This window comes from Alligator mississippiensis, chromosome 2, assembly GCF_030867095.1.
Source record: "Alligator mississippiensis isolate rAllMis1 chromosome 2, rAllMis1, whole genome shotgun sequence".
NCBI lineage: Eukaryota > Metazoa > Chordata > Crocodylia > Alligatoridae > Alligator > Alligator mississippiensis.
The window spans coordinates 253,361,104-253,375,965 of NC_081825.1; the positions used below are offsets into that span (position 1 = coordinate 253,361,104).

The 14,862-nt window shown below is 39.7% G+C and overlaps 1 protein-coding gene across 5 annotated transcripts in view; it reads right to left on the reverse strand.

Annotated features, from left to right (window-relative positions):
• The window catches only part of HECTD1 (HECT domain E3 ubiquitin protein ligase 1), a 95,659-nt gene that overhangs the window by 3,343 nt on the left and 77,454 nt on the right, over nucleotides 1-14,862 (reverse strand). For 4 of the 5 annotated variants that reach the window (XM_059723020.1, XM_059723018.1, XM_059723019.1 and 1 more), the window contains exons 30-38: nucleotides 13,216-13,270; nucleotides 12,781-12,963; nucleotides 12,264-12,474; nucleotides 12,096-12,181; nucleotides 7,179-7,306; nucleotides 4,376-4,577; nucleotides 3,254-3,391; nucleotides 1,781-2,388; nucleotides 78-156 (exon numbers count right to left, since the gene is read on the reverse strand). In XM_059723020.1, coding sequence (XP_059579003.1) covers nucleotides 78-156; nucleotides 1,781-2,388; nucleotides 3,254-3,391; nucleotides 4,376-4,577; nucleotides 7,179-7,306; nucleotides 12,096-12,181; nucleotides 12,264-12,474; nucleotides 12,781-12,963; nucleotides 13,216-13,270 — 1,690 coding nt within the window. The remainder of the gene's footprint in view (nucleotides 1-77; nucleotides 157-1,780; nucleotides 2,389-3,253; nucleotides 3,392-4,375; nucleotides 4,578-7,178; nucleotides 7,307-12,095; nucleotides 12,182-12,263; nucleotides 12,475-12,780; nucleotides 12,964-13,215; nucleotides 13,271-14,862) is intronic. The other variant, XM_059723021.1, reaches the window with a different exon arrangement.

Consider the following 14,862-nt stretch of genomic DNA (forward strand, 5'->3'; position numbering starts at 1 on the left):
TATATGTATACATGGTGTAAGCATTGTATTAATTAATTAGAGACAGAACATTAAAATTCTAGATGGATTATTCTAACCTCATCTTCACCACCTGGTTTGAGATCCACAGCTGTAAACCCATACACTTTTGATGACGGGCAGAACTGGAAATTTAGACTGCAAAAAATAAGGATAGCCATTAGTAGAAACCAAAAATCTGCTCCCATTTTTGCATCAAATGCTAGACTCCTAATTACTCCACAAAAAAAAGCTTGCAGATTATCTTTTTATAAATGTGAACAATGACACCATATTAAAGGTTATGTCATATGGACATTTCAAATATACCTGCATTTTATGTACATTGCTCACTTTTTCTATTCAGTTTCCAAATGTGTCAGAAAATTTAAAAAAGTCAAAATGCAAATGTTATGAAATGTAAAATATTACTGAGGCTTCTAGTTGAACTCATGCTAACAGGAACACTCATGCTGTTTTCAGGGTTAATACGAGCAGTGTCAAAGTCACTTAACATACTCCATGTAAAAATGAGTTTTTAAAGCTATGACCAGTTCTAATGCCCAACCATGCTGCCATGTTACATATTCACAATCGCGTGGAAAATCTGAAATCTTTTACTGTAGACTCAGTTATAAAATTAAACAAAACCTAGAATACCAGTTACATTTGTTTTTATTCTTTTTTCCAAGAGGACTTCCTGAGAAGTTCCCTCCCCATCTTGTATCTTCGATTAGGCAGCATTCCAGGTCTGGTGGGAAGGACAATCTCAGAGAAATCACTGCAATGATGCTAGCTTAGTGCTGCCCATTTCAAGATCCTGTCCCTAAATCTAGGGAATTTGGTGGGCTCCTAATAATAAACTGTATTAATCAAGGATCCTGTATCATTATAATACATGCAATATTTGGTAAACTGTCCAGTGATCACATAAAAACCGTTACCTGACAGCAGCCAATAGCTTTCCAAGTTTGTCTAGCCAAGTTCTCTACTTTCAAAACTTGGCAACAGTAACTGTCTAGCTGTAGCAACATGGAGCTCAGCACAGGTTCAGCAGGGTAAATAAGCTCATGCTGAATACTTGTAGCCACAGGTACACTATTACCAGCACCTGAGCTGGTAATATAAAGCTAGCATGGATATCTCTACATTACACGCAATGCTATGGCAGCATATTTACTTCAAAGACTAATGGTAAGTGGCAAGAAATACTTTGTTTCCTCTTAGGCTTCAAACCTAAGTTTCCTATGCAAGTATATTAAGCACTACCAATAAGCTGCAACTTTAGCATTGTTCACATAGAAGATGCATTCCATACATTAGTAGCTCCAAAGCTAAAACTGCAATGGTGAATGGGTGACAGGTTGTAGAGCAATGGACCACAGCCAGCGGACATACAAAAAAAAATCAGGATTTAAAAAGTCTCCTATTTTAATGAAATGAGAACTTATTTTCTTTAAAATAATTCAAAGGTCCAAACAGGACACAATGTGCTGCCTCAAACTCATCCAAGTATGAATGCTTCATGGTGCTTCAAACTTCTTAATACTGTTGGTTTCAAACATATGCAATTTCAGTTTGTCCTCTTTTTTCAAACAACTACAAAAAGGTACTGTTGGTTAAAAGGCCAAGTAAAGAACCAAAGCAAAGCGTCATGAAGTTACACCATTAACATAGTTGTTCAATTTCTCTATAAAAGGCTTCACAAACCATGGCTACAGAAACTGTGACTTGATCTATCAATGATGCCAATTTACATACCAATACAGAGGAAAAATCTTACCCTAAATCCTCTATGCTAAGTGGAGGCCCAGAACCCGATGGATTCTTCAGCATTAATTCCTGCAGTTTTGTGTTCTTTTCATCTTCTGAAAGACTTTTGTTGCTTAAGATGTGCCGTCTTTTAATTGCAAGGTCCTTAATTTCTTTTAAAAATCTAGCTCTGTGTGGATTTACTAATTCAAAATCCTCCCATGTTAAAAGTCCATTAAACCAAGCAGGAGGTTTAGGCTTTGGTGGATCAAGGATAAATTCTGATTTTGAGTCTTCTTCCAAACTTCCTACTGAGAGGGAATCGTGCCCCTCTTCTGTAGAAGCCTCTGACTGGCTTTCAGTACAATGCAAGTCTCTGTCACCCCGTGACTCATAAATCAATTTACTCATATTACTTTTAATGTCCCCCATACACATGAGTTTAAAGAAAGGTTTAGAAACGGGCAAATCCACCAGTCTGTTATCCTGAATACACTTAGCCAAGAAAATTCCCAAGAAATGAAAGAGTTTGGTTATTCTTTCAAGTTCATCGCTATCTTGTGGGAATGGTGCTGTGAAAAGTCCACATGATCTCTGTACATAATATCCAGGAGGTTTTAACCCACCACCAATGTCAACCTGGTTTTAAGAAAGAAGGGAAGAAAGGTTAGTTTTGTACAAAATAAGCTGAAATACATAAGTTACATTTATATTAAGCTATTTCATGAGCTTCCTTCAGCCTAACCAATTTACAGAAGCAGCTTATTCAAATGTAAAGATCTTTGCCACCTTAGAAAATAGTAATTCACATATCTTCATGTGCAGATATACTGTAATATTTGTTAAAGAGGCAATCCCAAGATGATAAAAATAAAAAAGCAATCTAAACCCCATCTTTTTCAATACAACCCTTTGAAATAAATATTATATAAAAAACCCTTTGTTAAAAAGATTCAGGTTGCAAAACCTAACACTCACAGAAGTTAGGAAATAGCACAATTAAGGCTGTCTAGGTGACCTTTTGCCTTGTATGGATTACAACACAGTACTACTACAAAAAATACCTAATGATATCACCCCAAGAAATCCTTGCCTCAGTCTTCAATGGACATGCTCACACTACTTTTCTCCATCAGATCCTGCCTTATTCTGTGCACAAATAGATCTAACTCCATCCTACTGTGTACTAACTAAATAGTACTGTTGTTGCCTGTAGCGTGTGCTGCTTCATCTCTCTGCAGAAACAAAACTGTGTACCTGCTGTGTGCATTCTGGAGAGGGGAAGGCTTACAGTCACCATACTATGCTTAAAGGGCAAAAATCTCACACTTAACCATCTTAGCCAGAGCCAGGAGGCAGCAGACAAGTAAGTCTTATACACTGGATGCAGGCATCCAGCTAATGGCCGTGTGTGACAGGAAAAGTAGTGAAATAACCAGTTTTCTTTATCTTACAAAATATGAATCTTTTTCTCTGAATGTCCACGATAAGAAATGTGCCATACCTGACGTGATTCATCATCTGGAAAATCATCATCACAAAGCCAAGCTCCCAGATCTGTCCTCTGGAACTCTGCTGCCACCAGTGCATAGAACTCGAGCGTAGGCCCCAGGCCTGTCCCTTCTTCTCCTAAGAACTCAACCTAAAAGATATGATTAAAATAAAGAAATACAGCATTTATTTGCATACCAAAAGCCCCCAAATAATATGTAAAAAACCCTTTTTTTCTTCATTCTGCCCTCCTGAAACAAGAGAGACAGGGAGGGGAAAAAAGAAAACCAGGTGCTGGCCAGTAAATCTCTGCTGTGGCAAGTAACTTGCTCAAAGGTGTACCTGGCAAAGGGTGGGAGGTTCTCACTGCCTTGTGGGGGGTAGGGGAAAAGGCATGCAGGAAAGAGGCATAGGCTGGGGAAGTATCCCTCCCTAGCAGCCTCAATTCCTAAAAGCTGTGGGGGTTAATCCTTCAAATTGTATATGAAATGACACTGCAAACAACTCTTCATTTGGTGGTGATTGTGAAAGGGCTGACCCACTAGCAACTGCTCAGGAAGATGCTTCATTACTTAGCAGCAGCAGGGGGAAATATGAATCTGATGAGGGGATTCCTCACCCAGCTCTGTGCACCCAGAACCTCCAGCCCAGCTGCCATGTTGCCTCCCCCCCCCTCCACGATCAGTGCCCATAAATCAGAAACAATTGTTCAGTTTCCACATTTCAGACATGGAATTTTCAATTGTTAATTTGTGAAGAAAAAGGTGTGGTCAGGGCCAGTCCTAGTAGGGGGGTGGGGCAAAATTAGGGCAACCATCCTGGGCCCCGCACTTTGGGGGGCCTGTGGAACTGGGTGGAGTGGCTGTGGCAACTCCGCGCTGCTGCCAACTTCATGTCTGGCTGCTCGGCACCCCCATTGCCCCCTGCAGCCAAATCTGCCATTGGCTTCCTCATATCTGGGGGAGAGGCCCCACACCTTGCTCTGGCCGTCTCCGGGTATGGTATGCAAATAAATTTGGTAGCAGTAAAAATTTTAACAGTCAGTTCCTAACAGGTCTTTGAGAATGATTTTTCAATACAGCAGAAATGATAAAAACAGTGTTTAGCATCTCTTCATTAGACAGACGTGCTTTACCTCTAGAACAGATTTTCTATCTGCGTGAATCTGCATGACATTTTCTGCCCATTCCATCAAGGATTCACCTCGTGGAACTTTTACTCTTTCATGTTTGAGGCGCCCAACTCTGAATTCTCCTGGATCATCTCGTCGCACTGTACTTGTGGTCCTTGTCCGTTCAACAGTGGCTTCGCGTCGGTTCTGTAGCCACACAATTGCTCTGGATACAGAACACAGGTGTTGTTTAAAAACTGTAAGTCTATCGATACATAACGGATGAGAACCCTGAGACAAGCTATGCAAAAATCATGCTGTTAATTCCCAAGTTGTGTGCACCATTTTCTTTGGCTTTTGCAAGGCTTTCAGATGCACTTGCAATGTCAAGAGAGGAAAAATGTAATTATTTTATAAACATAATACAATCATTTTGCATTTCCAGGATGCATCATCCTCAACTGCTGGTTTAAAGAAAAAGACAGAAAAAAAAAGTAAAGTGTGCATGATATTTCATCAGAGTAAAAAAAAAACCCAAAACACCAAATCCTAATCCCAATGGAAGTGATTAGTGGCCAACAACATTTAGCACTTAGTCGTATTTTCATCCAATGTTCTTAAAGAGGATTATACATATTTATACCTATAAGTCTTATGGGCTAATACTCTACATAATATAACCCTACAGGCAAACAAGCAGGTTTTACCCAAGGCTGAAGTACAATTATTTAAACACACGTATGTACAAGAAAAACAATACATTGGTTCTTGTCTGAAAAAAGAATTCAGTAATTTTAATGAAAATTTTGCCCCAAACTGTTAGGACTTTACAATAAATGCCTTCATGTTAAGGTGGGGGGGTTTTTTGGTTTAAATCCAATTAAACAAGAGCAACTACAACTATTAATAGCACCTATGTGAAAGCAATGTTTTTATTTTAATTCTTTCGTACCCTGTCATCTACACAGCAAAAAACGACTCCCAACGCTAAAAGCATGGTTGCTATATAAGTGAAAACGAAGTAACCTGAAACTGGCATATATTTCACCTACTTTACAGCAGTACTGTGAGATTTAAATGCTTGGAGAGCCCAAGAAAGTTGAAAGATGTACCAGGTAAACAACATCTAAGATGCAAAGATTGTTATAACATGTCTTTCTTCTATTAGCCACATTATAAATACACACATGTGAATGCAGCCATGGAGTTGACAGCTATGTGATAAAATGCAAAAAGAAGAAAGTCAGTCATCTTAAAGCTCTTATCAACTCACAAATTCATGTACCCTTGAGTTACTTAAATATTCAATACCTCCATCCAGGCAGAGCACACACCAACTGCTGAAGCTTCCTTAGCCTGACAAAGGGTTTTTGAACCCGAAAGCTTGCTTAATAACTATTCTCCAACCATTTGGGTTGGTCTAATAAAAGATATCAAATTCACCCAAGGAACCTTGTCTGCCAATACTCCCTGAGGGTTTCCTCCTGCACCCCAGAAGTTAACCCTGCCCAAAGCCCAAAATTTCTATAGATTAAAACCCCCCACAAGAGCTCAAAAGAGCAGCTTTCCACCGAGTAAACAAAACGTCCATCCTCGGTTCCATACTTTAATAACAAAATACAGCTTTTTGGAGTTAATTGGCCAGCCTCTTTTCTTCTTTCCTAAGCAATGAAATTTAATTCTCCCTTTTCCTTATATAAAACCAAACTGACAGACAGATATTATCTTTGTAGTAGAGAACTTATTAGTAAGCTAAAACCAAAACAAAGGATCAACTAGATGCTGAAATGTTTTCAAAGGCAGTTACCTTCAGTTTTATTAATCACATTAAGCTTATCATGTTATGTTACAGCTGCATTATACAACTAAGACTTCTTTTCAAAACAAGAGGGGTTTATGCACACATGCATGTGACACAGCATTGGGTGATTTTAAAAGTGCTTGGCACTGAGTTGAATGCATTTGTATAAATGGTGAAATGTGTCAGCACTGAGAAAGTTGCAGTAGTAGGCTTTTGAAGGTTTTTTTAGTTTCAGTGCATACCACTGCCATTTTCTTAGCACTGACACACATTTCGCCGTTTGTACAAATGCATGTGACGCAGCATTGGGCACGTCAGTTTGTGTGCTCTGCAGGCTCTGATGCACTGGATTTCTGGTACATAGGAGCAGACAAATGTGGGTGTATAAATGCCTGAGATGTTCAAACTCTTGGTCTTTAATACCCTAAAAATAAAGTCCAAATTATACAGTTATCAAACATTCACCACCTGTATAAACAATAAGAAGGTATATAATTTTGGTGCATTGTTTCAAACAAATATTTAAATATCACAATAGTATTAGATTTTAACAACTCATGTTAGGAGATTATGAATTCAGATTAATTTAAAGAGGTAGATTCTCTCTTCCTGTAAACAGCTTCAAGTAATGAAGAATCAGATTTTAAAAACTCCACAAAAAAAAAAAAAAATCAAAAAAAAAATCACTGCTCATTCTGATGATCTAGGTAAAGTTCACATGCAAACTAAGCTGGCAGGCTGAAGATTGAAATGGAATTTCTTGTGGAACATCAAACCATAGAGAGCCAGTCACTCTGCATAGGCATTAACAATTTAGAAGCAGAAAAAAGCATTTGAAAATGATTCCCCCTCCTTTTTTATTTATTGATCTTTTTTACATAAAATTTTATAAAGCTCCTAAATTTGGAAAATATATCACTCTTAAGGTTGTCCATGATATGGTAAGTGACAAAGGTTTTACAGTGAACTGAAAAATTATTTTACACTGAAGAAAACAAAGTACATTAATTTGGTCAGGTTTCTTACCTTGATGCCCCAAATGCCGTGCACGTGAAATATAACTGTCTAGTTTCAAATGGTATTAAGAAGGGACACTTGCTAGTTAACTGCTCACACCAGTCTGGCAATGCTCCACTCGCTAGTGCCAACGGTTCCTGAAATTTAACAGACACAGGGAGTTGTTTAAAACATGGGATCAAGTAGTACAAGGAACTTGCTAGTCAGATACATGCAGAGCTAGTTATTGCCTCTGCATGGAGTGCCCTTAGCACAGTGGTTTCTTTAAAAAAGGTAAACGGTTTATTAAATGCATTGTTTATACCAGGTCCTTGAAGATCCCAGCAAGGATGCCCCTGAGCCCATCCCATCTACATGCTCCCACCTATATACTCCAAATTTGGAAAGGTGCCAAGGAAGCACCCCCACACCGGGTGTATCCCAGCAGCTTATCTCAAACATGTTGGAGATGGATGTCAAGAGCAGCATGGGAGGGACACCCCAAAGTAACTTTACCAGTACCTCTACAAGATGAACTGCTTTGAAGCAGAACAGGATGGGCAGACAGCCTACATGCTAATTCTCAAGAGAATTAATTTTTCATTTTTGTTCATAAAAGGCTGTACATACTGCCCCCTCATAGGAGGATGGCAATAAATAAAGCATGAGGAAAAAGGAGAACCAGCCCCGGAACCTGAGATCATTTCCCTCTGAAAATGTGGCTTCTCTCTGGCTGCTAAACAATATGTTGAAGATATTATTAAGTAGAGCCAAGTTCCCAAGTAACCTTCAGAGAATTGTGACAAGCTTCATCTTCCCTACCAAAGATTCTGGTCAAATGCTTTTTTCAGATTGTTTTAAAATTTCTATAAAATGCATTGAAGAAATTTTACTTAGCTTTAGTAGGACATATACGCATGCAGACATCCACCCACAAAATGAGAAATTTAATAACAAAGGCATGTCAGAAACATTGTATTTAGAAATGTGGCTCTACTACTAAAAATAAGGATCTTGAAATTTCATTTTTATTGCATCTCAGTGACTTGCTATCAAGTTTGTCCTTTTCCCACAGAAGAATAAGGATTTCCTTAACACAGTTTTGCAAGGTCAGTTTGCAATTTAAATATCAAGATTCTTCCAGGGTCCTTTGTTACTAGCAGTAATACAAATATAGATATTTCCCTCAGTTAAATAGCATGAAATCAAGGAATGCTACACAAACGTAAGCATAGGAAGAATGTGGTCCAGCAGCTAGTGCTTAGTTAACAATGCACAAACCAGACTCCCATTACTGTGTTGTCTTTACTGTGCTAACAAGGGTAATAATTCGTAGCAACTGATGTTAGTCCCAAGTAAGCAGAGATTACTCAGAATACACACAAGGGCTAAATTCAGACATTCAAAAAGCCCCAGCTTGAACTGATTCAATCTTTGCAGGTTAGTCTAACCTAGCGGTTCCCAATCTGTAGAACAGGTACCACTAGTGGTACGCAAACAAGCCGTCAGAGGTACAGATAATTAACAGATTTATTATAATTACTTTACATGACAAAAATTTGCTGGTGGTACTTAAGGTTGTATAGTTTGAAATTGGTGGTGCACAACTGTCAGAGTTTGGGAACCACTGGTCTAACCTGCGTAGACAGAACTGGCAAACACGTGAACAGACATTCACTTTTGATTTCAGAAATGCAGCCACGTGCCTGCAGTGACTCAGGCTAGAAGCTGGGAGGAGGGTTGCTAGAGCAAGCCCTCCCTTCCCTTTGGCAGTGGCCAGAAGGCTGGAGGAAAGCTGAGCTGGGGGGAGGAGGACACACCCTGCAGGCCCGAGTATGACTGGGGAGGGGCTTAAAGCCCCACTCTGGTCTGCAGGGACCCCAGCTGGGGTGTGCCTGGAGGGGGAGGGGGGAAGCAGCCTTTGCCAGGCTTTTGGGAGGAGCAGGGGGTAGGGGAAGGGAGCATGATCAGACCCTGGCCCCTAGCAAGATGCTGGCTTGGCATGACCCTCTAAGGCAAAGGGGGCAGGGCAGGGGTTCCCCCCCTCCTCCTGAGGGACCCCAGCTAGGGTGTGCCTGGCCAAGTCAGAACAGCCCATCAGGGTCCCCCCACCTCCGTCTGCAAAGGCTGCAACAGTCTGCCTGCCCCACTCCTGCCCGCAGCGCAGACCCCCCCACCAGGAAAAGACTTGTGTTCCCTGGGACACCATGGCAGGGGCTGCTGCCTCTGTCAGGGTCCCACCACCTTGCTGCTCCAGCAGCAGGGATGGGGGCATGGCCAGACACCAGCCAGCATGGCCCCCTGAGGTGAAGGGGGCAGGAAGGTGGTTTATTCCGCCCTCTCTCCCCTCTTCCCCCAGGGAACCCCAGCCAGGGTCTGCCTAGCCAGGGGCAAGCAGCAGAGGCAATGGCCAGGGCTGGCAGATCCCAGCTGCAGTCTCCTAGGTGGAGAGGAGAGGGAGGGGGGATTAAACCCCCTCCCGAAGGAATAAACCCCATTTGCCTTAGAAGGCCATGTCAGGCTGGCATCTGGCCATGCCCCCCACCCCTGCTGCTGGAGTGGCAGGTGGATGGAAGGACCCAGGGGGGAAATAAACCCCCTCCCTGCCCCCTTCGCCTCAGAGGGCTATGCTGGGCCAGCATCTAGCCACACCCCTGTCCCTGCTCTGGCTACACTGCAGAAGGGCAGGGCCAACCCTGCACTCTGGAGCAGACAGCACAGCCCAACCCAACCCAGGGCTGAAAAGCATGCTGGGATACTGAAGGACTCTGATTTAGCTTCAACCAGGAAGGGGTCTAAGACAGAAGTTCAATAAACTGGTTTGACCTCAATCAGTTAAGTATGATACTGCATTCAACCGGGTTTATCTTAAACCAGTTTCAGCCATTTTGAAACTCATTTATGTGCACTGAGCTTATGTTCTGTTACAGGTTTAAACCAGTTTCTGATCACTTAAGCGAGTTTATGTGTAACTTCTGTCCCTAGCCAGGGAACAGAAGTAGTTAGCTAAGAGAATTCACCATTTTAAAAGAATTCACCATTTTACACAGACACCACTTACAAAGTAGAACTAGAAATAAATAAAAATATAAAGTATCTGGAAACAACGAGCCATATGAACTACTGAATCTGTGCTGCTTTGAAACTAATCTGGTATATTTTAAAGAAAATCCCAGGTTTCAGAGGGTGATAGAGTGGAGGAGCAATGATTATCACCTGTTTCATTTTACTAAGGTGCAAAAAGACTTCATCGTAGGAAGAGATGTGTTTGCATGTCCAAGTGTTTTTCAGTTTGTAAGCACACAAAAAAAGTATCTGACATTTTAAATACCTTTGACATAAATGCAAATAAGAAGGCATCCACTGGAACTATTATCTACCTCCATCAGTAGCCTCAAAACAAAACTCTATGGTGCCTCAAAAACCACAGCCTACATATCAAGCTCATCCCACAAATCCCATTAAAATAACTGATTTGCTGGAAAGAACCAGATCAAGATTAAATTTATCCTTAAGCTACAAAGAACTACATCACTTTTGTGTCTGATTAACACTACAGAAAGCCAGACCTAGATGCATCACTTTACCTGTTAAAAGTTTCAGGTTTGCTTTAAAGGTAAAGATTAGATTTTTCACTGTGCCCCCAGGCCCCTCAGCTAAATAACTGCAGCTGTCTAGTGATAGAGGAGAAAGTGCCCTCTAATGCTTTATCTGATTTGTTATATTGTTATGGTTTTTGACAATTTTTTTTCTATTATTACTTCGGGCTATATGTAACTGAAAACTAAATCACACCTTCTGAATCTAGGATTTGAGTACTATAGGTAATGTAAATACATTCACTCAGTTAATTATATATTTCTACCTAATAATTTGTTCCTTAACAGCATTTGCAGTTTATAACTACTGGTGATGGAAGAAGTGCTACTGATAAAGGCAGAGTGACTTAAAAAATTGCTGGTGACTTCATGGCAAAGGACTGGGAAGAATCAACTTGGACAGTAACAGAATGGTACAGTCCATTAAAGCTCAAATCGCTCTCATTTGGCATCTAGTGAAGTACACTTCCTTGTATATACTCTCAGGGGCCAGTGACATTTAGAAGAAAATTATGGATGGAAAAAGCTGTAATATATGTTGAGGTTTGATCTAACAGACTGTGACCCTATAAAACCTTGCACTTAAGCAGTCCCAACTTCAAAAGAATTACTCTGCTGCTTACAATGTTAAGCAGATGAACAATTGTGTGCAAGATGAAAACTCAAGTCTGGGAACTTAAATTGTAGACTGACTATGCCAGGCGAAACATTTTTCTTTTCAGGAAGTAACATGCAATAAATAGCATGCAATTCCATGATATCAGCTGGTTTATTCTTCATGACCTGGAGGGTGAATATTTGCCCAATATTTTTAAAATCAGAGTACTGATTCTCAAGCAGGGCGCCATGGCACACTGATATGACTTGAGATCCTTTCAAGGGAGCTGCAAGGTGCCACACAAAGTTAGCACTGTAGGGTTTACAAATGATTCACAAGATATATCAGAAATTTGAAATAGAAATCTGCAACCGTGGCCTTTCTGAGTTCTTTGCAACAGAATAACTGCTCTATTATTTTTTTTTGTAGGAAATATGAGGAAAAACCAAGAGCTGGAATTTTCCAAGTGTTGCCTCAAGTCTAAAAAGGTTGAAAACCACTGCATTAGAGTTTTCTTTTCAGATTTTTTATATTTAGATTAGATACATCACTAATAATTTTTAAAATATCAGCAAATAGGTTCACCTAGACTATAAATACAAAAGTGCAAGTGAACACTAATCTAAAAATCTCATGCCAAAAACATTTATTAAATTTCAGATATCCAAACCAAATGAAGAAAGGTTTCAAAATGACAGCATATATAAAATATTGTATATTATGTGCAACTCACTAGTTTACGTTAATTACCTCAATCTGTTGCAGAATTTTTGTAGTGATTTTTTTGCTTGTGAACTCATCTGGTGGAAAATTAAACTGAGAGTGTTCATCTCCTTCTGAAAAATATTAAGAGAAATTTTTTACATTATTTTGTTTTTGTGGAAGTACTGAAGAAACCACATTAAGCTACTTACATACCTTCTTGAGATGTTCGTATTGAGTAAGGGTCACTTGCAACTATATACAGAATACGAAGCAGCTGCAGAACATCTTCCACTCCACAGGAATTCTGGCCACTACCAGCCTTGGCCTGAGGCTGTTCTTTTGCCAAACTAAGAATGTCAGCATTCTGGAGAGTGGAAATGGCTCCCTGGTTCAATCCAGACTTTGATCCATGCTCACAAAAATCCTATAAAAAGGATTGTTGAGTGAAAAAACGTAGCTAATTTTCAGAATTTTGTATTGTGGCCAACCCCTTAAAGAAGTAGAATGGTTACGGTGTTTAGGCTTTCATGGTAGTAACATTGGCTATGATTCAAATGTTTTTTAATACTAATATTCCAAACAGAAGGCAGAAGTAGAGCCAGAAAGCCTAAACTTGATATAGACTTACACTGTACACAGCTTATCCCCGCCCTCCTCAAGAACCTTCAAAGCTGCACAACAAAGCACACAGCCATTCCCAGCAAAAAAAAGTTTGGATGCGGACATATACCTTGTATGCAGCTATTAGCTGGGAACAATTTCTGTTTTTCCTAATACTTTTATTAGTGCCGGTTAATTTCCAGTGGCGCAGGAAAGCCGAGTCTGCATTCTTCTGCAGGTAGGTTATCAAGTCATTCTTTGGTAATTCATCAGTGCCAAGGTACTGTTCCACATGCTCTATTGACCAGCAACCCTACAACAGGAACCACCAAATGTGGGTCTTTCCTGATTGTAAAGTCTTTAAAATTTCACATGCATTGCACACAAGTTCTTTAGAAACATGCATTTATACATTTTTCATTCACATCTTCTGAACATTCAAGGACAGTTAGTTTGTTGGTTTTTTAAAGTTGCATTTCACTAACCACAATATGACTTGTTTTGTTATTGTTTAAAACAGCCATACAAACATAAGGGTTAATAAAAGTGCCAAAATAATTCTTACCATTTTCCCACCCTCTTTCTCCTTATCAGAATCCTTCATTTCTCTGTACACAATTCTAAACAGGAAAATATCAACATTAATATTTTAAATGACTTTTCAGAATAGCACATTTAAGTAATGCTCAGACTACTTAGAACATCCTCTGCATTCTGAAGTTAATCAACAAGATGATAAAATATAAGTAGTTTCTTGACTTTTAGCTAATTTGATGTGAAAGAGCAGGAGCAGCAGAAGCTCTTTCATATAGCAAGTCTGTAAATTCCCCAATTCAGTAAAGCTCTTGAGCTCATATATAGCTTAAAGACAGCAAAATAGGAATGCACAAAGTACTGAACTCCCATTTGCCTAAATGAGGCTTGAATGATCCGGTAACTATCAGGCTAGTTAAAAGACAGGAAGCAAAAGGGTATAACTAAACAGTCCCTTTTCAGGAAAGAGAAAGGTTAATAGTGGGGTCCTGCAGGAATAGTGGGGTCCTGCAGGAATCTATGCTGGGCCTACTTTTGTTCAACATTTTCATCAATGACCTGGAAATGGGGAGTAAATAGTGAAATCTCAAAGTCTGCAGATGTTACTAAAATATTTTGGATAGTCAAATTTCAAGCTGATGGTGATGAACTGCAGAAAGTTTTCACAATCCTGAATGGGCAAAGAAGAGGCAAATGAATTTCAATGTTGAAAACTGCAAGGTAATGCACATGGGAAAAAATAACCTCAGCCACATGTACACAATTCTAGACTCTGAACTAGCTGTTATGGACTCAGAAAAGAGCCCTTGAAGTCACTATAGACAGGAAACAAACTCAATATGTAGCAGTGACTAAAAATAGCCAATAAAATAAGTGTAGGGCATTATTAAGAAGGGAATATAAAACTAAACAGGAAAAACATCACGCCACAATATAAATTTATCTTGAATCTGTGTGCAGTTCTGATCTCTGCATCTTACCAGGGATACAACTAGAACCAGAAACAATACGGAGATGGGCAACTAAGACTACCAGGTGTAAGCAGCAGCTGTCATACCAGGACAGACTAAAAAGGCTAGGACTCCTCTGTTCAGAAAAGGGAGATAAAATGGAGGTCCATAAAATCAAAAAGGATGTGGGAAAAGTGATTAGGTTATTCACCAAAGCCCAGAATAATAGTAGAACTAGCAGACACCTACTGAAATGAACATAAGACATGCCTTAAACAAACATTGGAAAGTCCTTTTTGTTTGTTTGTTTGCTTGTTTACACAGTATGTAGTTAACTTGTGGAACTCATTACCACAAGATGTTGTAAATGCAGATTTAGGTTCAAAAAAGGATTAGACTAGTTCATGCCTGAAAGGTCCATTAATAGCTATTAAACAGAACAGTCAGGGATGTAACCTCTTACATCAGTAAATCAATATCACTATTGATATGCCCTGATCATATACTCTTACTCTAAAACATCTACTACTGCCAACATTAGAGACAGGATGTTGACTTGGATAGATCACTGGTCTGACCCAGCATGGTAGTCCTAGTGTTCTTAGTCTCTAAATTCTGCTGACAGAATTTACCAATGACAAGTACAAAAAATGTACTTGCTCTATTAAGATGCCTTCAGGGAATGTCCAAGAAGACAAATATACCCCTAAAAAGACCATCACAGCCCT